General features: G+C 44.9%; 1 protein-coding gene across 2 annotated transcripts; it reads right to left on the minus strand.

Moving 5' to 3' along the window:
- Positions 1–7,017: 7,017 nt before the first annotated feature.
- rnf216 (ring finger protein 216) lies at positions 7,018–26,371 on the minus strand. 2 transcript variants are annotated; one of them, XM_080905001.1, is made up of 17 exons: positions 26,237–26,371; positions 25,090–25,223; positions 24,082–24,212; positions 22,627–23,976; positions 22,396–22,472; positions 21,386–21,494; positions 20,341–20,502; positions 20,143–20,251; positions 19,885–20,018; positions 18,393–18,443; positions 17,021–17,158; positions 16,469–16,617; positions 15,051–15,129; positions 9,235–9,332; positions 8,529–8,751; positions 8,074–8,143; positions 7,018–7,650 (listed from the first exon to the last, which is right to left on the minus strand). In XM_080905001.1, exons 2-17 carry the CDS (start codon positions 25,154–25,156, stop codon positions 7,259–7,261), a joined length of 3,339 nt encoding a protein of 1,112 aa, XP_080761127.1. In that variant the 5' UTR covers positions 25,157–25,223; positions 26,237–26,371; the 3' UTR covers positions 7,018–7,258. The 2 variants fall into 2 exon arrangements, with proteins under 2 accessions (XP_080761127.1, XP_080761128.1); XM_080905002.1 differs by lacking the exon at positions 26,237–26,371 and adding an exon at positions 25,822–26,190.
- Positions 26,372–26,383: the final 12 nt, after the last annotated feature.

The following is a 26,383-nucleotide window of genomic DNA, read 5'->3' on the forward strand; positions in this document are numbered from 1 at the left end:
TTGAACTGCATGTAGTTTTAATAATAAAAAAAAAAGTGCACATCTGCTGCAGTAGTAGTGCTCAAAGCTCTGATTACATTGATCACGCAGCTCACCTAGATACTCGGTCAGTTATAGTTTCTGTGAAAAAGAAGCAGTCAGGTATGATCAAATGGAGGCTTTAAACTTTAGTCTGAGGGGTTTAATGTTAATATTGCATTACTGCTGTGGAATTGCAGACATTTTTAATATTTTCCTATATTTTCAAAAAGAAAATCTGCTTATGGAGCAACGTAAGCCTATAAAAATCAAAAACTCCAAAAGGCCTGAAAGACTACAAAAGAGTGCATGATGACAGAATTATTTCCATGGTTAAGAAAAACAATGTGAAAACCTCAAACTAGGAAAATACTATTGGATGCAAACCAGAGGTATCGCATCACAAAAAGGTAGGGGCAAGATTTAAGCAGTCTGATCAGTCCAGGAAAGACATTCATGGACAAATTAAGATTAAGAATTAAGATAAACTTCAAGAATGATGGGAAGAGAAAAGCCTGGAAAAGTACTCCTGATCTGAAGCGTGGTGGAGGTGTGGGCACTCAAAAATAACTGGGTCAGTTTTTTCATATTGTGGCTGCTGATTGGATCCGGATCTGAGAGCTACACTTTATGACGGATTCAGTCAGACGCCGCAAATGGATTGTATTAGAAGCAGCCTGCATGTTTCTGAAGCAGTGTCCTATCAAAGTGCTTCTTTAGGAAAACTGGGGATTTAAAAGCGCCAAGATCACAATGCAATAGCATTTATGTCACTTGCTGAAGGCTACCTTGAAGCTGCAAAGACCTACAAACAGCAGCACAAAATGGTTCCAGTAGAGACATGTCAAAGGGGGATCTTTACAGGTTCCAGACTTTAAAAATATTTACAAATATTTGATTCTTTTCATCTCAATTCAGTTATTTATATAGCATCAAATCACACCAACAGTCAGATGATCAGCTATGAACAAGCACTTTGTGACTGTGGGAAGGAAAAACTGGGTGAAATCTCCAGCAGAACTCTGAGGGGAGGCTGTTCTTGCAATCTTAGTTTGCCTTTTACTTTTTTTTTTTAAGTATTTCAACATGTGAAATGTCAGGAAATAAGACTATGTTCGTGTCCATCTTGCACTTTGATGGTCTCATTTCACATGCTTTATTGTGAAGGTAAACTTGTGAAGGAGAAAACTATCCAAAAGCTTCACAAATTTTCTTTCTTCACTACTTTCTTCAACCGCAGAGGACGGATCAGGGCGATGAATGTGCCAGACTAGGGGGGCAGGGTTGTTAACACATATAAGGAGAAAGTCTGTGCATTTTACTCGACATTTAAAGCTTACTTTGAAGCCCAAGACTTTCTCAGGCTAAATTCTTCTTTTGTTCTTGCAAACTGATTTATTTATTGTATCCTCAAGAAGACGACATTTTCCAAGTTCAACCTGGATAATTCTGGAAACCCTAGTCTTTTCTTCCCCTGCTCATTTCTCATGTAATCATAGCTTCATTTTTAGACTCTTGCCAGTTTCTGACCACAGCAGCTCCATTTGTTGCACACACACAGACACACACACTTTTTTTTTCTGTCTCCTGAATGGAGCCGTTGTGTTGAAACATTTATTCTAGCACAGAGAAAGGGCAACTGCTCACTCACACACACAAATGCACATTTCGGGTGGTAATGTAATGTTGGGGCCTCCAGAGAAGCCCTCTAATCCATCCACCCCCCCCCCCCCCCCCCCCCCCACACACACACACACCCCTGTCAGGTTTGCAGATCCCAGGGGAACACCCAACATAGCAAGACAAACATACACCACCCTATCTAATCTGCCCCCCAACCTCCTCTCCTCCTCCTCCAGCTGCTGACTGATTCTTCTGAAAAAATGAGTCACTCAGAATATGACCCAGATCCCAGGAATGGGTGCAGCGGTTTGTGGGTGAAGTGTGAGGCTGCAGGCGGAGCTGGTTTGGCTCGCTCTCTCTGCCAGGAGGGGGAGAGAGAGGGAGGAGAGGTTGTGTGCGAAATGGCCGCTGTCTCCACCCACATCTTGTGCACCCCAGCAGTGTTACCATGGAAACACCAGCTGCTAGAAGCTTGGATAATGTGTGTGTGTGGCACTGTCAGGGCGTGAAGTGTCAAAAACCTTCATTGCATTACTGATGCTCAGGCCTGGTTAGGTTTAATTTGAGGGGGTGGGACTGCACTGAAGGGTGAGGAGCCTTTAGGGAACAGCACCAGGAGGAGGAGGTCCCCCTTTGATCAGAGAACAGCTCATTGAGTATTTAGTATTTATTTATTTATTGTCATTGTCAAGAACAATGAAATTGCGTTTGGGGCTTCCATACAACCCAAAAAAAAAGAAGAAAATAAAAAATACCCCTTAAAACCCAAGTGTACATATTTAACCCAGTGTGACTCCAATGCAATAAGACAATCCTTAGCAATAATGTTCGTAGAAATTCAGACAAAGACCTGAGAAACATGACAAAATACAACAATGCAACCCATTCAATATTATTGTACTGTGAGATATGATATCAGATATGATAGTTATCTATTTAAGAAAGAGGGGGGGGGGGGCAGGAGGGGGAAGAGAATAAAGATATGATGCACCAATGCAGACCAGTTCATTGCTATTAAGAAGTTGGATATGGTTATTGTCCGTGAGAGGGGGGCAGAGAGTTCAGGAGCCTCACAGCCTGTGGATACAGGCTGTTGGCCAGTCTGGATGTTCTGGCCTGTATAGACCTGTACCTTCTCCCTGAGGGCAGCAGATGGAAAAGGTGGCGCGCAGGGTGATGTTGGTCCCGCAGGATACTGTGCACCCTCCTCAGACAGCGAGTGGGGAAGATATTACTGATCTCTGGCAGACTTGTTCCAATAATTCTGCCAGCTTCTTTCACCACCCGCTGGAGTGCTTGCTGATCGGCCTTGGTGCAGCTGGGGAACCACACTAGAAATCCATACGTCAGAACGCTGCTGATGGCACAGTTGTAGAAGTTCAACATCAGAGATCTGGGAATGTGTGCGCTCCGCAGTCTCCTCAGGTAGTAGAGGCGCTGTTGGGCCTTCCGTACAACTGAGGTGATATGGTTGCCCCAGGACAGGTCCTCGGTCACAGTTACCCCCAAGAATTTAAAACTGCTCACCCTCTCCACCGCCTCACTGCCAATGAAGAGAGGCAGATGGTTGTTATGACCCCTCTTCCGGAAATCTACAATGATCTCCTTGGTCTTTTTGGTGTTTAAGACCAAGTTATTGTCGTGGCACCATGACTCTAGTTGTTGCACCTCTGTCCTATAGTTTGTCTCATCATTGTTGGATATAAGTCCGAGCACTGTAGTGTCATCTGCAAACTTAACACGCTCTACTGTGCGGACTCCTCCTCCAGCATCCATCCTGTGTGAACGTACACTCTCCTCCACCTTCGCTATCAGCTCTCTCCGCTCTAATCAAATCTACCTCCCACCATCACCATGTTTTTCCACTCTCAGGCAGTGGGTCAGTGGGTCAGCGTGTAATCTCTTTAGGGGATGTGAGTGAGCAACATGGGTCTGTGCAGGATGAATAGCAGGTTGACTCATTTTTACAAATCAGCCATCAAAGGCACGAATGACGCTTTCTGCATAGTTTCACATCAGCAGTGGGTTGGTGGTAAAGGTAGCTGTACTGAGGGGATACAGCTGCATAAGCACATGCTCATTAAAAACATACAGAGCCATTAAAGAGACACACAGACGATAACACACACAAACAAAGCCAGCGGAGGTGGAGCAGCAAAAACCATCAGGGGACCAAATGCTGCCAGACACCAGCGCTCCCTGAGGAGGAGAGCTCCAATATGCATGCACACACACACACATGCACACACACGCCTGCAGTTCTATTTTTGTGAGGACCTCTGTTTATATGATGCATTTCCTTGTCCTGATTCGGAGCAAGAAGACATCCCAGATTGCTCTCACTCTGCTCCGCAGAGGTTGTGCTGGTCACCATGTAACATGCAAACAATATGTATACAGCAGTGTGAGCACAGGAACGTGGATGCAAAATAACAGGAAGCAGCAGGAAGCCGAGGCACTATTTGTCCATCACAGGTGTCCCAGAAGATATGTAGGTCACGTCTGTGGTTTGTGTTTTCAGGCCTGCCAGAATGCGACGCATTTAAAATCCGTTTCATCGTTCAATCCCACTCAGAGCTTCGGCTCCACAACCACTATTCAGGGAAAAGACTCGGTGTTTGTCTTTTAGAGGCTTGAATAGCCCATGGTGATACTGTTATTGTTCACATTTATGCATCGCTGCAGATAAGGACAGTCTGTGCATATTTACATGACCTTTTCTGCACACAATGACCATTCGAGGTACTCCACCTATCACACACAAGACTTCAAACTAAAAGTACAGTCTGTGTTGGTGACATAAAAGAAATCCTCTAATCATAGCTACTTATGGGATTTGCGTCTCCTAACTGAAATTAACTACATTGGAATGGCTGGTTTTGACATATTAGTAAAGATATGCAGCAAAATATAGTAACACAGCTGGAGATAATAAAGGTATTGCTACCTTAGGACAAATAGTACGGTGAAAACGCTGATGAATGTGAGGTTTAAATAGATGACGGCGATGCTGTTATTGTACTGACTGAACTCCTGATTTGCCCTTTTATGCATCAGTGCAGTTAAGGACAGGCCCATGTATATTTATATGACCTTTTCTGCACACAATGAGCATTCAAGGTACTCCACCTATGACATACAATAACATAAGGGACGTCTGTGTTGCTTCTGTGACTGAAGTCCTCTATTATTGCTACTTTTGTCTGCGCCCTTATTCACACAGCTCCACATGTTGGATGTAGCAGAGCGTTTGCACTAGATGCAAACACCCACACTCAAAGGGATTTGTGTCTCCTACCTGGTGTGAAGCAGGTAGCAAATGTGCAAAGCACTACTCTGGGGATGAAACCCTCTGTCAGCTGCTGCTATGTAATTAGCACTAGAAGTATAGTGATCTAAACTGACTGGGCCAGATGAAGCGGCCCACAGTGGACGAACTGTTTATTTTTCTTGTCGGCTCTGGACTGGATGCATTAGCATGCTGTTATCTAAGCAGGAAGCATGGCTGAGGCTGACTTGGTGGTTCAAGCCAACCTTACTGAAGTCGTGGCACAGGAAGTACAGGAGGTCCTCTACCAATCGGAAGCTTTGATCCCTGTCTCTGCATGGCGACACTGAATCCTGAATTACCCTCAATGCATCCATCAGAGTCTGAGTGTGTGTGGATGTTAGATAAAGTGCTTAGAGGTACAGAATAAAAGCACTGTGCGTGTCGCTCGTAGCAGAAGGTCCTCAGTAAACTCTACAAGTCCCAGTCCGTTTACTGCACGAGCAGCACATTAACACACACACCCTTCTCTTCAGATGTACTTTTCAGTATGTTTGCTATACTTGTGTACTTACACTTTCCTCTAATACTGTAAAAAGCAATGCCTCCATCCATGACAGTGTTTCAATCATAATACCAGGGTAACTATTGAGAGCTTGAATTGTGTAAGTGACAGCATCGACTGCGTTGCCAGAAATCTCCTTTATTCAATCTAATCATGTCAGCTAAGCCCGCCCTTTGTTGTTTGAATTAAATGAGTCATTAGGAGATAATTCCCTTTAATGCTATCCAACTGTAATCCATGACCCACACGCTCTTCTGGCAAGCCCTGGGGTGTCTTTGGGGACTAGAAAAGAATAGAGTAGAATAGGATTTCTAATTAAAAGAAAAGATTGTTTCTCAGGGATTCAAACTCATGATGCCGGCAGCAGTGACAGTCGGGATGAATTCTTACAGGCTCTGAGGTCAGGGCTAACAGAGGGTGGCCACAGCAGTCATGGGGTTAGCTGGAAACAATGAATCTTTGAAGGTACAGTCCAGTGAGTTTACACATTAGTCAGTCATCATGAAGGCATCACTCAGCTTGTAAAAATAGCACATGGTGTTATGAACAGTGACCCCCCTCCCCCTGTCTTTGGAAAGGCTTTTTAATCACATCTGGAAACTAAACTGATGATGTCACAGTGATGTCAGCAGAGCTTTTTTTTTTTAGTTCATTAGTATAATAAAATCGCTCAGTTATTTTAGCTCAGATAGAGTTAAAAAAAGGTTTCAAATAACTTTAGCTATATGAAGAAGAAAGAAAAAACCTAAAATGATGCAATCATGCGTGAACGTGAATTTGAGTGAACGACCCAAAAACGACAAACGTCTGTGAGCCTCATTTACATGATTCAATTCATGTCGGCTTGGCTGGTTTAAGATGAAGAGTCTGATTAAAGTCTAATTCCAGCTCTCGAAGTCTGTCTCCCACCACCCATGACTAAAACCATTAGGACCCCCAGGCTAAAATGGAGCTTTGCTGTTTGCTAGTGTGCACGCAGAAATAAGAAGACAGCAAAGTGTGTGCTGCAAAGTGATTTGTCACACTTGCAGCACGCTTGGCTGAACAAAGGAGTCCCCTCTGCAACATCACAAAGCCCGGCTGTCGCGACACGGCGATTGGTGGAAAACAGTCCGTCTGTCATGTGATTGGCGCATAGCCCTGAGGCGGGGTGGGGGCTCAGTTATCATGAGTCAGCCCCTTTTTCTGCATGAGCTGAAGGAGGAAGGAGGGGGTGAAAGAGAGGCTCAGACAGAGAGAAATGTCTCCCAACATCGGCTTTGCAGCAGGTCTAAAAAATGCGAACAGAGGACTTTATTAAAAAGTTTGCAGTCTCACATGTTACACAAAAGATACAGAGCAAATGCTAACAATATTTTTTTAATTTTCCGCTTTTATTACTCAAAAATATCTGTATAAACGGGAAAGAAATTGCCTCAAGATTCTCAACTGTCCGTGAACATTTTAACGAAAACAAAAAAAAGGTGGAAAAGAGTAACAAGAGGATCTCGCCATTATTGAAGCCCAAAATCAACACGAGAAGGCAAAAGTATCTGAAAGTGTGTTTGTGATTCTCTAAAAACGCACTTTCAGTGTGTTTTTCTTTATTTGAATTGATAAGGAGAGGCTAGCTCGCAGAGCTATCAAAACGGATGAAAACACTAGAATGAAAAACAATAATGCACAATAAAAGGAACGAAAAATAATAATCAGACGGGGGAAAACTTTACTGAAATACTGTAGTGAGGGTACATGAGTGTGTGTGCAGGGGCACACCGGGTCAAAGCAGGATTCACGCCATCGCGTTAGAAGCGTCTGTAGTAGCGGTGCGGTGGCCCGTAGTGCATCGGCATGTCCATCACATCCATGTTGTGCTGATGAAGGTTGAAGGGACCGGGGTTGTGGTGGTGATGGTGGTGGTTGTTGTTGTTGTTATTGTTCAAGGGTGGGAGGTGCTGCAGCGGGGGCACGTAGGGCGCCGGGCGAAGCCGCGGCATGATCACCTGGGGGTAGTGCGGCGGTGGCGCCGGTGGGTAGCGGGGACGCGGAGGGACGAAAAGGGGAGCTTGCACTGCCTGGGGCAGAGGAGCGGGCGGGGGGTTGGGTATGGGTGGGTTTTCTGCAGGTGGACCGACACGGGGCCGCTTGGTGTCTGCGACGGGCTCCGGTGGTGGGCCGACTCTCTTCCCTGAATTATCTGAGAGGAGAATGAAAATAAATAAAAGGATCGGTGAGGTGCACAGCGGGATCAAATGTTTCCCTCACGCCTATCCTTCACATAAACCACACACAGGAAACACTCATGCAACTGCTGCCAGCACGCCTGAATAAATAATAGTCAAAGGGATGAAGAGGAAACACCGGAGAGGAACAGTGTTGTCGTGGCAGTGCCACAGTTTCCTGCCAAAGAACATAATTCACTGCAAACTGAGCGATTAATAGCAGTTTGATGAGTGCCAACATTATTTAATATGTTATTATTATTAGGGGCTTTTTGCTGTTATTATATAGTGCAGTGAAGAAAAAAGTGGGGCGGAGAGACACAGCAAAACCGCTGCACTCAGCCTGACGGCGTATGAGTTAAAGCTCATCGTTTTCAGAGCATGTTTTTGTGACTGACCTGTGCACTTCTTATTCAGCTCCGCCTCCCCTTCCTTCTGGATCTCCTGAATGATTCGCTCGTCATCTTGCTGTAAAAACACAACACACAGAGAAGTTGACACATTTCCAAAAACGCTGTTGCCATTATTACTTGACCTTAAACGACTGAGCTGGTTCGTGTGTTAAACGGTCGTTAACCTGCAGGTCTGCATTATGTAGTTCCCTAAACCAAACTATTTCTAGTAGCTAGAGTTCGCTTTACTTCCTGCTCTGTGCTACAAGTGACCGAGGACATCAGACTGGAAACTGACTGGAAACTGACTGGAAACTAAAGGCTGCCTGTTGGTTGCCAGTGATTCTGTAGCCAGGCCGCTGTGGGCAGCCACGGCCTCAGATGGTCAAGGTCAAAGTGCAGTGGGAAACACAACAAGAATCAAGATCTGTGATTGTGAGAGTTTTGAGTTTTGAGCGCACCGTGGGGTCGGTCCAGAGGGAGCACTTGCGGCAGTGGCGGCAGGGAGCGCCGGGAGACCGGGCGTGCTGGCAGAAGTGGTTATAGCCGGTGATGGGCTCTCGGCAGAGGTAGCACATGAAGCTGCCGCAGCGGCACGACATCCGGTTGCAGCCCTCCGATTTGACCAGGCCCGTCCCACACTTGACGCACTTCCTCACCCGAGCTGCCGTCATGCGCTCCTCGCTGCAGCACAGAGAAAGTTTAGGAAAATGTGACGAAAGAGGATCGGTTCTGGGATTTTCATTGAGACACACACACACACACACACACACACACACACACACACACACACACACACACACACACAGTATAACAGAGACATTTTCTGTGAATGAACAGATCCTCTGGATGCAGCAGAACAAACTCCTGCTACTATGATTCCCTTTTAGTTTTGTCCTGTTAGAATCATCAGACCTCGATCCTCTGATCTGTCTACCAGGCCGCTTCCCGTCTCCTTCAGCGCCTGGAAGTAAGACGATCTGCGACCGGCTCAAAACAGGAAGCACTGCAGGAAGCAGCCGGCCTCTCAGTTTCCTCAAATGTTGTCCGGGAAACTGAAGTGTTTACCCAGCATCCTCTCTGGTAGATGTTAAATCTAGCTCTCCTCACATGTTAAATCTGAGCACCCTGTACATTACTGATGAAGGATTCCTGTGACCCACTTACAAGCGCACCCTCATGCGGATCTCGTCTCTCTCCAGGACCTCATCGCAGGTCTTCCCAACATGCTGCTTCCACTGGACGTGGCACTTTCGACAGCTCTCCTAAACAGAAGAAGAAGAAAAAAAAAGACAGGAAGGGGATGTTGAGAAAGAGGGTGCTGCTTCTGTGCTTTTCTCATCAAAAGTCAGGAGATGCATCCACCCATAGTTTTCCCATTAATGCTGAGCAGGCGGTGTAAGTGGGTATTACACTGCAGTCAGAGTGTCTCCCACACACACATACACACACACCGCTGCCTCTGCTCAGCATGCTGCTGGTGCTGCCACTGCAGGGACTCGGGGCTTGCACGGTTAGGTGTGGCTCTCTCTCTGCATGACTGCAGCGAGAGCGCTCGTCGCTGACTGCTCGGTTGCCTAGAAACAACGACTCCAGGCTCCAACCTTTCTCCGTCTCCTCAGCCAAAAGCGCTAGGTTAAAGGGATGTTGGGGAGTGGCGGGGTGCAGGCGGCTCAAGACTCCCACTCTTCCTAACCCTTAGCTAAGTGGTGTCACCATAAATATTTGAGCCCCTCATCTAATATTAAACAGTGTGACAGCTGATGCAGCAAAGCATGATCCACATCTCCACCGCTGCTGCTGCACCTTCCCTCTGTGTCCTGTGACCTCCTCACACATCCTCCTTTCACTGGGGGATTTTTTTTGTTATCATGCATGTAAGTCAGAGCTGATTTCACAATATTCAGTGGGACAGCTCTGCATGAGTAAGGTCAGCCAGAGGGTGGTGGGGGAGAATCTATGGTTTTGGTTGGTGCTTGAGTGATGAGCGCTCCCTAAAAAAAGGCACAAGATCTGGATCTAGTTTAGTTGTTTCTTCAAAAAGAGAAAAAAAACATTCTGAATAAAACTGATATAGAGATGAAAAGCACGGATTCAAACCATATGGAGGTTTGGGGTTCATTATGTCAATTATTATAAAGACCCAGTGACCTAATGGATAAGGCAACAGCGTGCGGGGCTCAGGATTGTGGATTCAAATCCCATCTGGACTACATTTTGTCAATTTCCCAACTGTGGAACTAATAAAAGTGATATTAACTTATCTAACTGAGGAGCAAAGACATTAGAAACACTGTGTGACACTGATCTTGTAACTTGTGTTCTGCTAATAAGCTAATAAGTTGCCAATAAGTCTCCCCGACAGCAGTGGTCTCCCAAGAAGATAACTGCAAAACTGGAACATCTCCGGGACCCCGAGAAAGTGTTTAAGATGCTGACTCAACCTGACACAACCAAGTCAAGAAAAGCCCAATCATCCACACACACAAAATATGATGTCTCAGCCGTCACAAAAACATGTTAATCTGCAGGCCGGCTGATGTAATCATGCAGACGAGTGAAAGCTAAAGAGGAAAATACCCCTATAGTCTGTAGTTAGAGAATAACTGTTAGAGATTACAGAAGCGGAATAAACAGGAAAAGCTCAGGTGGAAGAAATATTCTGCTTAAACCTCAAAAGAAAAGAGCCAGAGTGAGCATTCCTGGACTCAAGTGTCACAAAACCCCCCAAATCAAAACAAGAAAACGCCAGCTCACACAAAGCCAGACCAGGGCGAGAACGACAGAACGATGAGAGATCGCCCCCTAGTGGTGACATCGAGGAACGAGGAGAGCAGAGCGAGCGCGCCTGTCCGAGACCTGTTTGACAAGACACTGAAAACCAGGAACACACCTGAGTTCTTATAGTGCAGCTAAAAATACAGCTGCTGATGTCACAGCCAAACCTCGAAGGGGGTGTGTCGTCCACGCCTTCACTTACACACACACACACACACACACACACACACACACACACACAGGAAAGAAAAAGAAACGAAAAAAAAATTGAAGCAGGCTGAAATGTGACAGAGGTCACAGAGATAAACACACAGCAGCAGCACCACAAGTTTGTCTTTTTCACCCTCTCTGCATTCATTAATTCACACTCACTGCTCCTGCTATTTTTTCCCCAGCATGTTCCAGCTCGCCTTACTCCTTCATTCACTGCTCTCCTTTTCTGCATGCCACTCCCTAACAGCACCTCCTTCCTACTTTCATTCATATTTTGCGTCTCCTCTAAATCTTTTTCTTCTTCTCTTGCGGTGGACGCTACAGCAGCCCTTATAAGGATGTGCACAGCTTCTGATGGGCTTGTAAGGGGATGTGTGTGTCTGTCAGTGTGTGGCTTTTGCTGCAATCAAACTCGAGTGGCATTTCGAATGGCAGGAAGGAAGAGGTTAAACCTGACATGACAAGCCATAAGCTTGTTGCTTGCAAGCCCGTCACAGGACTTGCTCCTTTGAGAAAATTCATCTGATGTACAGGAACAGCAACACCAAGACTGCAGTGTACAGATTTGCACAGTGCTTCCACTTCCAGTGTCTCACATATCACATTCCTCAACAAGTAATCATGCACAGGCCGGGGACAAACCTGTGCAAATGTCCTCACAACCACATGTGGAATATGTTTGTGTAGGTCAGACAGAGCCAGGACAGATTGGGAGAAAGAAAAAAAAACTGAAGGAGAGGACAGAATCTGGGTCAAATTTGATGAGAACCACATTTGAAATGGACGAGGAAGTGTGACCGACCAGTCAGAAACCAGTATGAGGGGAGTGGACAGTGTGGCTAGCCAATGAGACGGCGGTGTGGAAGAAGGCGGGTGGGCTTACGGAAGTGTGTCAGTTACATAATGAGGCCCCGCCCTGCTTGAGCGGGCTGTGGGGTAGACTGTACAGTGTGTGTGTATGGGAATAAAAAACACACACACACGTGAAAACAAGAGAGGAATTAACACCTCAATATCACCCGTCTCTTATTAAACACTGGTGATAGTACCAGCGTGTGTGATGGGGGTTTCCAGGTAACAACACACATCCCAATTCTAAGTGGAAGTGGAAGCAGCTTTTTGCGGCATACATAAGCAAACATAACAGAGCTTAAACGTGCTGGCTTTAAAAGCTGACTGAATTTGCACTGCAGACGAATCACTGAGCAAGGATCAGACCCAGAGTTATCTGGAGCATGTCTAACTTTTACGTCTCTGGGTGTGTGTGTGAGCTTGTAATGAGGTGCAGCTGTGCAGTGATGCTGCAAGGCCAGCAACTGTAAGCCTATGGCTCCACCTACAGGCTGCTGGCAGGAATTGCATTGGATTTCTATTCTTCACTGCCTGAGGCGAAAATCTGCAACAAATGCAAGCATAATGCCGAGCCAAAAGGAGGCATCTGAGAGCCACGTGCTAATAGAGAAGCTATGGTAAAGACAAAACGCTACTGTGGAGCCACAAGTAAGAAGAACTAGTCCAGCTTGGGCCAAGTCAGCAGATGTAGGATTACAGAAGAGGTTTGCTATGGAGGAAAAACCCTGCTGGCACATGGAAAAGCTCAGGTGTAATTAAGAATCTGGTTAAAACCTCAGTTTTAGTTTCCTCCAAAGTTCCTATAAAATCTTTTAAAAAGGCCTCTGGGAAAGTTGATGCTGGAAACACCCTAAAATACCAAGGCAGCAGAAATGCTGAGGAGGATAACTCACATGACTCATTTCTTACTGTTTCAATGTGGTGTCTGCACTGCTTTGAGAGCCGTTTAAAGGGCAAACAAGTCTTACACTGATGTCTCACAGCCCTCTGAAACTAAAACAGGGTTTGCTCAAACACAAAGACAAAGTGCTGCTCTTGTATGAAAACAAATTAAAAAGTTAAGTATATCCCATTTTCAAAACAGAAAATGACAAAAAGGAAAAATATTTTACACTTTGGAAGAGACTTTTTAAATATGTGCTTACACCACAGGGACATGCTACACCATGAAGCCAATTCACAACAACCTGTTTCACAAGCCTGAATATGAGAGCTACTGGCAGCTTCGGGCATTTAATAAAATATTTTTTCTCTTGACTTGTCTGAGTCCAGGTTCTGTGGGCAGCACTCTCAGCAGAGACACCCAGAGCACCCTCCTCTCCCAGCTCATCTAGGAGAGATTCAGTCTGTCCACTGTCCCTACTTCAGGGACTCCGCTCTTTAGGAGGTACCCAGAACACTTCACCTGTGAGGGGGTCCGGCATCCTAGTCAGATTTCCAAACAACCTCAACCTGCTACCTTTGCTGTGAATGACAGCTCTACCCAAACGCCTGCACTGCTCCCACTGTCCCTGATGACGAGCTCAGACTGCCTTCAGACGAAGCTAATTCCTGCTGCTTGTATTTGCGATCTCATTCGTTCATTCATTTGGTCATCCACTGTCACCAGAGCTTGTGACCACAGATCTGCTCAGTCACACAACAGTGCCTGTACAGATTGCGAGCTTTACAGTTTTACTAATGTTTATGTGCAATGCCGCCATCTTGGATTGTTAAATTGGGGCTGGTGGGGTTGCTTCAACTGGGAAGTCTGACTTGAAGGGCTGTTCAAGTCGAAAATTTCAATTGGGAACTTGGAAATTCTGACTTCAAACAGAACACACCAGAAGAACCATGTCCTCAGTCTTGGAGGTGCTAATTCGCCCCTCTCCACTTCACACTTGGCTGCAAACTGCCCCAGCACAAGCTGGAGGGGCTCGCCCGATGGAGCCAGAGAAACAACATGATCTGCAAAAAGCAGAGAGGTGATCCTGAGACCACCGAACTCGATACCATCGGCTGCACCTAGAAATGAAAACTTGTCTTTTCTTCTTGACCGTGTTTCTACAAGTCTCACAGACCTGATCTGTGCGGGCAAGATCCTGCAGTTTGCCTGCACTGTACAGACTGGCCTTCTGCCATGAAACTGGTTGAGCTCACCAGCTTTATAACCATGTTCTCCGTCCATTGGCTACCAATTGGTTTGAAAGCGATTGCACTACTCCTGCTTCTCTTTCTTCTGCTTGGTCTTTTAGCCTTTTTCTGTCAACTACTTTGTTAGCTTGCAGGTTTGATCTGTGTTTTTCATCATGTACATGTGCGATGTTTTGTTGGCCAGATTAAAATCTTCAAACGGCCCAAATCTGGCCCACGGGCCTTCAGTTTGACATGAAAATTGGAAGAATGCGAGCTCATCGGTTAATGAAGGGTTTGACCTTATACCACTGTGCGAGGAGTCACACATTTTTCTTGTATGGCTACTGACATAACCCCCTCCCAACTTCTCTCCTACCTTTGAGGGAATGCAAAGATAGCAGAGGTGTGTGTGTGTTTGCTTCTCTTTACAGTTGTGAGCAGGAGTGAGTGCGAGACGTTTACAGAAGCAGAGCTCACAGAAAAACAGAGGAAAACGGGAGGGTTGTATTTATGTGGGGAAAGGAGCGTGAATGAGCCTGTGTGTGTTTCTGCCAAATAATGGGGGTTTTTTTTTTGGCCTGGAATTTGTGCGACAACTCCGGCAGACAAAGAGCATCGCCTCCCCCTGCATTCCTCAGACAGAGGGAGGAGGCCCCGAGATAAACAGAGAGGGAGCCAGAGGTGGCGACCTCGCCACATGGAACGGTTCATCATTTCCAAAAGCTGCTCATCAATCTCTCCTCTGCCTCTCTCTCTTATGCATGTCGGGCTTCGTGTCCAGGCTGCACGGAGATGATTTATAGGTAGACACCATTTTGCTGTCACGACGCTCTGAATTATTCACGATTCAGTCGTCCACTCTTGGTTTGAAAATTTAGATTAGATCTTCTGTGCTGTAAGTACTCTTACCCAGGGTCACATCAGAAGATGTGCAGATGAGTGTCGACCTACTTTGGTGTACACTTCTTTGCGAGAGTGTTGAATTTACTTTATAAACAGAGAGAGAGCAGAAGAGCAGAACTCACCTTGCGGCACCGAGGGTTGGGACAGCTAAACAGAGACATGTCTTTGTCCAGCAACGCTGGGAAGTTGCAAAACGGACACCTGGAAGAGATCAGAGAGGAAAAATGAGCTAGACAAAGCAGCCAGATCTTCAACATCCCACATTAGGAGAGACAAAGTGCTAATCATAAATAGGTTAGGCTGCAGCTAGCTATTATCAATCTGCGGACCATTTTCTCACGGCAATTTCTCTAAGCCCCCCTTCCTTTCGTTCTGTAAAAGTGAAGATGAACCATACTGAACATGAATCTCAGCTGACTGGCTTTTGCATTACAGCTGAAATATTTTCTACCGTTTCTGTTTGCATCACCTGATTTGAATTTCCACCCACCCATGTTGTCGTGTAGACTTTGAATCTACTCCTGATGCTTTGTGTTTGCTTTGAACACATGATTAGCCCATGAGCCCAAGTTCTAGCCAATATTTTAAAAGTTTGATTTTTTAAATGAAAATTTTACATTTTCAATAAAGGCTGGAGGCCACTTCTGCAAAATGACAGGGGGCTCAGCAGCCAGTTATTAAAAAAATAACTGATTATCATTTATCATGATTGAATTTCATTCAGTTATATTTTCATAGCACTGAATCACAACAGTTGCCTCGAGGCGCTTGGTAAGACCCTGCAATAGGACAGAGAAAACCCCAACGAAACAAATCAAACGACCCCCTCAAAGCAAGCACTTGGCGACAGTGAGAAGGAAAAACTCCCTTTTAACAGGAAGAAACCTCCGGCAGGACGAGGCTCAGGGACGGGTGGCCGTCTGCCAGTTGGGGCAAGGAGAAGGAGACAGGACAAAAGACAGACAGAGAGCCAGAGATTAGTAATAACTGATGACTGCATGCAGAGGTGTGTATAAACAGAGTGAGTGTGAAAAAAGGTGAGTGAAGAACACACACTTGCAGTGCATCATGGGAAGCAGCCTAGGCTTATTGCAGCATGGTCACCAGGGTCACCTGAAGCCCTAACTACAAGCTTTATCTAAAAGGAAAGTCTTAAGCCTAATCTTAAAAGTAGAGAGGTTGAATCCAAACTGGGAGCTGGTTTCACAGAAGAGGGGCCTGAAAGTTGAAGGCTCTGCCTCCCATTTTATTTTCAAATATCCTAGAAACCACAAGTAAACCAGCGGTCTGAGAGCGCTCTGTTGAGGTGGAATGGTACTGTGACGTCTTTAAGATAAGACAGGGTCTAATTATTCAAGGCCATAATTCTATCCATCTGTAAACATTGCTGGAATCTCTTTATTCAATTTTATTAAGTCAATTAAAAATCTGTTTGTGGACAAACTGGCACCTCGAGTTATCAGTTACTTTATTATACCTATAAATCTGGGAGCAAAGAAAAGCAGAATCCAGCTACAGAGCTACCCCCACACACACTTACCTCACTAACTCATCTGCACAGGTGGCAGCAACCGCCTCCTCCGCCTGCCTCTCGTAATATTTACACAGTATATTCTCTGGTAGGACCTTCTCCAGCTCACACACAGGGTAGGAGCACGGGCAGCCCCCCTCCATGCAGCTCAGGTCCGACTACAAGAAGAGGACGGAGCGCGACTTCATTACAGAGCAGAGACGCTGCACGTTCACAGCCACCTCCAGTTTAACTGACCATTATTATGACACATTATTAGGTACAACAGTGCGCTCAGATGAGGCGGATGAAAAACACGACAACCTTTTATGCAATACAGGATACACCAGTACCAGCAACAAGGCACCTAATAAATGGGAAAGTCTTTATTTTCACAATAATACATGGACAACAAACATTGATGATATGCGAAATCTGTGCCCCAGCTCATATTCAATCTTGACATTTATTTGACAGCTCATCACTCAAAGAGGTGTGTATTATTATGGGATTAGTCAATTATAGTTGCCAAGCAACATTACCAGTTAAGTCGTATTGAAAACAGAAAATGTCTGCGTGTACCTTCCCAGAGCCGAACACCGCCTCCTGAGCGTATTTGACCAGGCACTCTTTACAGAACAGGTGACCGTCCGAACACTGCGTCATCTTCTCAAAAGCAAACTCCCCAAAACAGCAGCCACACTCTATCAGCTGACCATCCTGGAAAAACAATCGGAACACATCATAAGTCAAAAACCTCACATTATGCAGAAAATCCTGACAATATCTAAAATGAACCTCGAATGAAACCAGCACATTCTGCAAGCTAACAAGTTTTATACTGGATTTATTATGATTATTTCTGAAATAGAGAATATGAGGCAAAAACAGACATCGTAGAATTCTAAAAAGCTTAAATTTCAGTATTTTGTACCACAAAAGACCACATTTATTCTTCAACACAATCTGAGCTCTCTTAGGCAGCTTTCTTGTCATTTCTTTAAGTCATCTTCAGGAATAGTTCTCCAGGTTTCTTTAAGGACATTCAAAGCTCTTCTTTGGATGCTGACTGCCTTTTGTTTCAATCCATGACTGATACTTTCCATTGTGTGGTTTTATATCTAGGTTTATTTAACTGCATTGCTGGTGTGTTTGGGATCACTGTCATGCTGAAAGGTTAACTGTTTCAGGTTAGATACTGAGTAAGATCCTCAATAGTTTCTCAACAGCCACCCTTCCACAAAGACCATTTCTGATGATCCTTCAGTGGATTAGTTGGATCTCTCAGGTCCTGTGTCAGATCCTTGCTTATGTCTTCAGGACACGACTTTCAGACACTGAAATCTGCTGTAGATACTTCTTTAGACCTACCACTTCTTCTTTCATCCTCCACTTCTCCAGTTTCCGCACTGCTGACCAAGCCAAGCTAGACAAGCTTTCAGGTAATACTTTGGGAATCATGTTATATTCAATTTTATGCCTGTCAAACTGTGTTGTAGGTATTTAGCATTTTTAGCAGATTCAGCGAAAGAAATGGGAACAAATAAGTTTTTTGTGACAGGCTGCTGGTAAAAAATTGGCTAAAGATACAATCAATATAAAACTGGTTCTAAGCAAAGTTATCTGTTATGTGTAGGCACAGCACTGGTGTCACAGAAGCTGCCTTATTATCATTATCATTATTATTAATACTATTATTATTGTTGTTTAAAAGCTTGATTGAAATGAGTGAAAAGGCAGCCAAATATCCAAAGAAAAAATGTAAGAGCTTTTTAAAGCCGCAAAACCACGTTAATTAAAAAAAACAAAAACAAACGTCTGGCTCCTTGGCAACACTATAAAAAGAAATGAGGGGTGTCTCAAGACTTATTCACAGCACAGTGTTATCTGGAAACATCACTGAAAAGCCACTTTAGACTGAATCAACAGATAGAGTCCTATAGATGAATCCTACCTTTTTATACTCATCTTCATTGACCTGAAGAGCAAGGAGGAAGTCCTCATGCTGGGGAGAGAGAGAGAGAGAGAGAGAGAGAGAGAGAGAGAGAGAGAGAGAGAGAGAGAGAGAGAGAGAGAGACAGAGAGAGAGACAGAGAGAGAGAGAGAGAGAGAGAGAGAGCGAGAGAGAGAGAGAGAGAGAGAGAGAGACAGAGAGAGAGAGAGAGACAGAGAGAGAGAGAGAGAGAGAGAGCGGGGCAGTCGATTAATTGGTGAAGATCGGGCGCACGAGGTAAGCTGTAAGTCAACATTGCAGAGAGTGACCTGAAAGCAGAGGTGACCTGAAAACAGAGAGTCCCTGGGACTGAACCGGCTCCGCTGCTGGGTGTATGATGCCATGGGTGTATGCTAATTTAGCTACTGACTGTGCCTAAGTTTGACTAACATATTCACCCTACTAAGTGCTTGAAATCTAAATGACTGAACATTAGCCTCAGAAACCTCTGTATTCCATGTTATGCAGCACATCACAAGGTTATCAACAGTTACAAAGCAGCTCTATGCAACATATCCAATCATTATAATTGTTCTATTCGCTGAAGCAAGGCGCCTTTAATATACTGAGCAGCACCACATTATTCCCTGGTCTTCGAACAAATGCAGCTTCTAACAGTGGAGTTGTCCAATTAGTAACTTAAATCTTCAAGCGGCAGATAAATACAACCGCCTGTGCAAGGCAAGAAATTATCATCATGAAGCTGACTGCACAATATGAAGCTCCAGACTAGTTCCTATATGCTTCAGTTTCACTATGCAGTTCTATCACCTGCTAAATGGTTAATGGCACAAACAAAATAGGGAGAGGATAGCTACTGGTGGCAACCACAGACAGGGGAAATAGCAGACAGTGGAAACTCTACTCAGCAAAAAAAATAAATAAATAAATAAAAGGCCTGGTAAACAGAAGCAAAGAAGGTGAAAGAGACCTAATAAAAACAAGAAGGAGCTTTGGATACTGGATGGAGAGACCTCCAGGAAATGAGAGGGATTTAAAGCAACATAATTAGCCCCATATACCCGACTGCTTTAAAAGCCAAAGCTATCCAGTCTTTGAGACAATGGTGCAGGGTGGGGAAGGGTACAGTGGGAAAAGCTAGAAAGAGTGCTTGCTATACAAATGAGTTACTGCATTAGAAAGCTACTGTTTAGATAAGTGAAGTATATCATTATCTGTTAAAAAATGAAGGCTTATAGAGTTCAGGGTTTTCTTGCACAGAGGAATTCTTGGTGCAGAAAACAAAGAGGTTTTTACACAGCCATAAACACCCCCGTAAGGAATGTAAGGTAACACAGACTTGCTGCCTTTATACTCCATGAACCAATTATGGTTGTTGTGCTCAGTTCACTCCGCCACCCCCCACATAGGGCCATTCTGGGCTATAAAAATCGTGATAAATGCAACACTGAAGGAAAACAGAGTGCCCGAGTGAGTGTATTTGTGTGTGTACCTCTGCCCATTCCTTTGCCTTCTGCTGATAGAACGAAAGCTCCTTCTGCACAGATGCCTCCAGACTGCTGTATGTCCTACAGTACCGACGGTCATTCTCCAAGAAGTACATCCTCTTGTCAAACTTAACCGAACCTGGCGGACAAGGAAGAAACCAGTTACTGAGAGTTTCCAGTGGCTTGTGAAAGCAATTTCTGAATGTGCAAAAGAGCAATAAGTAAAAGATGCAAAAACAGGTGCATGCTAAAAGTTTTCTCACCGTACTCAAAGTGGAAATCGACGTAGCAGCGTTCCGAGGTCCTGCTCCGTCGTTTCTTTCCCGACGGGTCCCCTGACTCTTGCCACTTCTTCAGCGCTTCACATAAGGCCTGGGAGGAAGAGCGAGGGAGAGTTGAAAGGTACGACAGCAAAGAAGACAGAGGAGGCATGGTGTGCTCTCAGATGGGACTTTAGGTACCTTGCGTGTGATTGCATAGTGTCCCTTCAGGGCGTTGAGAGCCCATTTAATGTCCTGACAGCTGAGCATCCTGAAATCTGCCATGAGCAAGTCAGCGGCCTGCATCACAACTTCAGGTCCCACTGCGCCCAGCTTGCCATAATCAAACAAGTCCTCGGTCACCTGAAAGACCGCAAACATGAAAACAGAAACACACATTAATATACGATTCACAGATTATATGAAGCTGTAGTCAGTGATCGGCTTGAGTGGAAAGGTAAAATAAATAAATATCGGTAAACCTCCAGCACTTAAAAGTCAATTCAACAATGAAAAATTGCAGTGTTTACTTGAACTAACAGCTACACCCTGACACAGGCAGTCATAGCTAATAGCTGTCTGCTAGGCCTCACCTCCACCTATTTGTATCACTGATGTGAACCTATTCCCTACATTTACATCGGAGGAGACGTCTGGGACATTTTTATTATAATAATCTCAAAAATAAAAAGGCCTACTCTGAGATACATCCATAAGGATAGTCCCTCAGTTTTGCTTCTATTACTTCTGAAGTCCACGAATTGGTAGATATTAGGGTCTGATTGTTGCAGTTAGCTAATAACTTAGCACTCAACCCTTTGGTCTTAATATAATCACTTCTGACATCAAAATACCCCCAAAGAACATAGACAGTCTATATTTACATACAGCATGATTTATTTCTTTTAATTTGGTTACTAGACGGAGCCTCAGCACATCCATTCCATCATTCTACATCAACACTCTTTAACCACATTATAGACATAATCTGATACCAGAAATAGTTCCATTAGAAACTATAATGGTCTGCTCAGCTTGAATTCATGTAACGAGGAACCACGTCTCCGTTATTAATTTGTATCTACACTTTACATAACTGTCCTAAAAGGGCTTTTAAACCCTGACCCACACTGCGAGATCCTAGCTTACGTTGCACTTTTTACTGATTGAAATTCTACTGTTTGCACATTAACACCATTTACACACATTTTCTGTGCATCTAACACGCACACACAAAGACACCTGCCTCATTTTGGGTGCCACCAGACTCTAGTAGGATGCTGGTGGGAGCTGATGTGGCCGCTGCCGTGTCTTTCCTCGGATAATCTTGAGTCTCCAACAGCAGGTTACAGATACTGGGAACAGAGCAGAGGGAAGGGGGGCTGCATGTGTACAAGCTCTCACAAACATTCACACAGTTACAACTGCACACAGTTGGCAATCATTTCATATGTGACCACCTACACCTGTCTTTATGACGCTGTGTAACATACAAGCTAAAACAGAATGCAATAATTTGCAAATCCTTTCAAAGGATAAAGGTACTACCAGAGAGTTAGAGACTGTATTGCTGACAAATATCAAGAAAACTGAGAAAAATTGTTATACTATCAGTCCAGAGGCCAAAAACTCTTGACCCCGGGCTCTTTGAAGACAGACTGAGGAAAAGGGGAAAACTGCCCTGTGATCAGACCAATCAGTAACTATCTTTACTGTGTACTCTGCACTAAAGCAAAGAGTTTAAATCAGCTTTTTTAAATCAGTGTACAGATCAAGACCCAAGAGCCGTGACGATACAGACGTACATATATGAAGGCATCACTAATACTGGAGAAGGTTCTGCTTATTTTAGCTAGATAATGGGAAACCACATGTTGCACAAAAATGATATATTATACATGTAACCACTTGAAATTGCAGCTTAGTATCCAAAAACTTGCAAATTGCTGATAAAAGAAGAAATGACACAAAAGAGAGGCAGATTTGACCTTGTCCCATCTTTTTCTGAATGTGTTCTTGGCATAAATTCCAAATAAACTTGTGTATTTAAAGGAAATACAATTTCTCAGTTTCATCATTTCTTTTTTCATTTGAACTATTTTGAATTAATCACAGACTTTATATGACTTGCAAATCACTGCATTCTGTTTTAAAATTCACATGTGGCACATTGCTTCGAACATGGTTACCCAACAAGATATAGGTATCTATTTTAAAGCTCTACGTTAAGGTTAAATTAGATAAGATGATTCTTACACATTCAAGTCTTTCACATTATTCTTTTGGATCAGTTCTGCTACATAGGTTTCTTGGACGTCGGGGAGTAGATCCAACTGTAGAGGATATTCAAAAAGTTGAGGAGAGCATGGCCGGAAAGAAGAATGGGGTTGGAACGGATGAAATGCGAGACAACACAGCACAATTACACTCATTTAACTTTATAACAGATAAAAGAGATGCAAACAATTTTCGTAATGAGATACTCACAACACCATTGATAAGGGCTCTAACGTGAGGCTGGTGCTCTGGTCTCTCCTGTTGTGCGGAGGGTCCAGGCCTTGCATCCTCTATCTGGGGAATGTCCTCTGGTGCTGGAGGCACTGCGACCAGATTAAGTCTTTCGGGGTTCTGACCCAGAATAAGTCGTGCTTCTTCTCTGTTGTGTGGGACTGAAGCTGCGGGAGCGGGAGGAGCTGGAGGAGCAGGAGGAGGGTTAGAGTTCACACCAGGTACCCTAATGTTAAGTCTGTTGGCTGGCTGAAGCAGACCCGAGGGACCAGCCTGAGCTGGAGGGTTTGGAAGGGCATTTTTGGGTGCCTGGCTCCCCAGGATGATCCGGTGACCTGCTTCTGGAGGACCCAGTCTCTCTGGGGCTGCAGCTATTAGAACTGCAGGGGGCATCCCTGGTATAACCTGAGGGGGTTGAGGAGGCTGGGCCGCAGCCTGGGCAGGGGCCTGAGCCAAGGGCTGCGGCTCAATCTGAATGAGATTGCCCCGCATTCGAGTGACTGGCACAGGCTGCAGCAGACCCTGGGGCTGGGTTATTAGAGCCGAAGCTTGATTTGGCTGTGGGGGAAGAACAACTAGCTTCACCTCCTTCAACTGGATGAGGTGGGGCTGCACTGGCACTGTTCCACCAGACTGGAACAGTGAAGTACTAGGCTGAGGGTGCGTCCGTATACGAGATGGAGGATGTGCAGACGAAGTACTGGCCTGAGGATTGTCTTGCGTAAGGCTACTCGTGCTAGCCTTTACTTGAGTCTTTGTAGAAGAACTTGAAGCAGTCACTGCAGCAGCACTAATATAGTGTGTGGCACTGGCAGAGGAGTTCGCGTGATGCTCCAACCGTAACTGTGCTGAGGAGCCAGGTTGTGGATGCGCGAGTCCAGATGTGCTAGGCTGAGGCTGGACAAGCACTTGTTCAGGTACTTGTGCAGGTATTCTGGATGAGATGGTGTTGGCCTTGGCATTTGTGGAGGTAGATGGGGTGTGGACAGAAGAAATTGCATGGAGCTCCCCACTTGTGTCTGCTGATGTACCGTTGTGCTGCTGTGAGTTTATGGTCGGTTTTGGCTGGGAGAGTGATGAAGGGCCGAGATCCAGCAGTGTGTTTCCAGATGTGCTCGAGTGCGCCGGAAACTGTACTTTAATGGCTGCTTGGGGAGACGTGGTTCCCTTGGCATCTCTGGAGGTAGAGGGGGCACAGGCAGGGACTGGGTCCAGTGTGGAAACCCCAGAAGATGCGCTACTTTGACTTACAACTTTAATTGGGTTGTGCGAGGCCCCGCTCCATTTCGCCGCTGGGCGGATCACGTGTCTGCGCGCAGGCATTAGCGGCTGAAGAGAGCAGAAAGAATCCCAGAAAAATGTATTCAAACATATATAAATAAGTCTCAAGTGACATACACGAAGAAAGGTTCAAGAATAATCTGCATCAGTTACCTCCAGTATGCTGACATCGTCGTCATCTGCATCGTCCGGGACCAAAACGGGACTGCTCGGTACAAGAGTCACAGGCTCTTCATCCGAGTCATCAGAAATAGTGATGAGCTCTCTCAAATGAGAGCGCGAGCCTGCACAGACACACGCACAGTGGAGTTATTAAACGATGCATTTACAGGGGATGTAAAAAGGGACATTCACTGCATCGTGTAGAAATTTAAGACAAAGGAGATGAGCGATTGCAACATGAGCCAATGCTGAATTTCTTTGCAGAAACCGTTAGTTCATCAGACAACTAGCTGAGGTGCTGAAAATAATCTGCACTTTTGCACTTCCTCCTAAAAAGTACAAAACACGAGGTTTATATGCGTGTGTGCAACAGGTCAAATACACGAAAGTGGCTGGACCTCTCAGAGCATAAGCAGAACATTTACATCTTAAAACGTGAAGCTCTGCAAGGCAAGATATTCGAGCACATTTTGATAATTGTTTTTAGGTTTTTATTAACATACTGTTACTAACCTGAAGTTTATAAAGGTGCTGACGGGTTTATTAGACCAGCAAATTATTTTTTATGTAGTTATGGAGCATCTGTTGCACTTTTTACACTGTTACAACAAATGCATGTACTATGCATGTCTGTGACTTCTCTCTGTGTACTCCAGCTTCCTCCCACAGAGCAAAACATGCTTGGTGTAGCAAGGCTGACTTACAATTCTAAATTGACCATAAAGCTTGATTTAGACTTCTGGTTGAGATTTATGGAAGGAGTTGAATTGGAGTGTTAGTGTGAATGGTTGTCTGCCTCTATGTGTTAGCTCTGCAACAGACTGGTGACCATTCCAGGGTCTACCTTGCCACAGATGCGAAAGGCTCTAGCCCTTTCCTTGGCCCTAACTTGGACAAGTGGAAGCAAGCAAATGGATAGATGCATAAAAACAATAATCATATATCCTGGAGACAGACAATTGTGTCTACATGCATGCCGGTGTGGATGTGAAGTCTCACCTTGGCTGCGGTGAACGTTGAAGCTTGCCAGGTGAATGACCTCATCATCGCTGCCTCCATCTGCCATTGTGAAACTACACTTAGCAGCTCCCTGAATCAGCCCACATACACAATCACTGCTCAATCAGTAACATCTACACCCACACACACAGACACACACATACAGAGAGTTATGTTTCCATCAGAGGACATTACATACACACGCATTACTTTCCTGGAGATTTACCATAACCATAATCACTGCCTTTTAAACCCTTACCACAAACAAACTCTTGAAACGAAAATAGATTCGTGTTATGGGAACTTGTTTTATTTTATTTTTCTCGTAAAAAGGAGGCAAGTCCCTTCAATGTGACTTTTTATAACCATTAATTTCTATCGTTAGAATGTCTATGTATGACACGCGCACAACAACACTATCACCCTGCTGGTATTCCCCTGGAATCCAGCAAATGGTTTCAGTTTAACATCTGTCACATTTACAGAAAACGAGGAGAGCTGGACTCCACCCTGAGAACACAACTAATCTAATCGCACAGACTACTAAAGACTCAGGAGCACGTTAGTGACTCCCCCAAACACGTTACTAGAGAGAACTCAACAAAGACGGAAGCTCCACGGGGAAACAGAATGCGGAGTTGGGCTCATTTAAATCACCACCGACGAATAACATTAGCGCTACCACTGATGTGTTCGCCGGCACAGTCGTGTAAACAAATATGTGCTAACGACCTGTATCGGCTTTACTTGCGGGCGCAGCTCTGATCGTCCTCGATCTGATCAAAGGTGGCACAAATCTTGTGTTGTTAAAACAGGACACGCTAACCCAGCGAGAAGCTGCCTGTACACGTCCCCCGCACTTGCACCGCTTTCCCCGCCGTGACATTAGGTTTAACATGGCCCTTTTAGCATCAAGTTTAAGGCGGTGTTTGAAAACAAGCATCCCATCATGGCTATCGATCATTTCCGCTGACACAAACAGAACAAACTGCTCTTAGCCAAGCTAGCATTCGTTAGCTTGGCTGGCTAGCTAGCCAGACTAGTTAGCTGACTTGTGCGAGGCTTCCTGTCCACAGAACCGCTTCAAACAGTCCCCACACGGCTTGAAGTCACAACACGAGAATATCTATGTAGAAAAGTACTATACCGCAGCTCCGTCTTGGTTCATGAGTACAATACGTCTTCTTGGTCAAGTGACAAACCGTGAATAACGAAACAAACTGCCAAAACAAGAAGAGCAGAGACGTCACGACGTTAAAAACACCCAGTCACCACGTTCAGAAGGCCCGTGGGA

This window comes from Rhamphochromis sp. 'chilingali' (genome assembly GCF_963969265.1).
Source record: "Rhamphochromis sp. 'chilingali' genome assembly, chromosome: 15".
Taxonomy (NCBI): domain Eukaryota; kingdom Metazoa; phylum Chordata; class Actinopteri; order Cichliformes; family Cichlidae; genus Rhamphochromis; species Rhamphochromis sp. 'chilingali'.

Coding starts and splice junctions, on each gene's coding strand:
- rnf216 (XM_080905001.1), bottom strand. CDS start 25,156: ATGGCAGATGGAGGCAGCGATGATGAGGTCATTCACCTGGCAAGCTTC. Junction 24,213..25,089: donor CAACGTTCACCGCAGCCAAG/GTGAGACTTCAC, acceptor GTGTCTGTGCAG/GCTCGCGCTCTCATTTGAGA. Junction 17,159..18,392: donor ATGAAGATGAGTATAAAAAG/GTAGGATTCATC, acceptor TTGTTTTTCCAG/GATGGTCAGCTGATAGAGTG.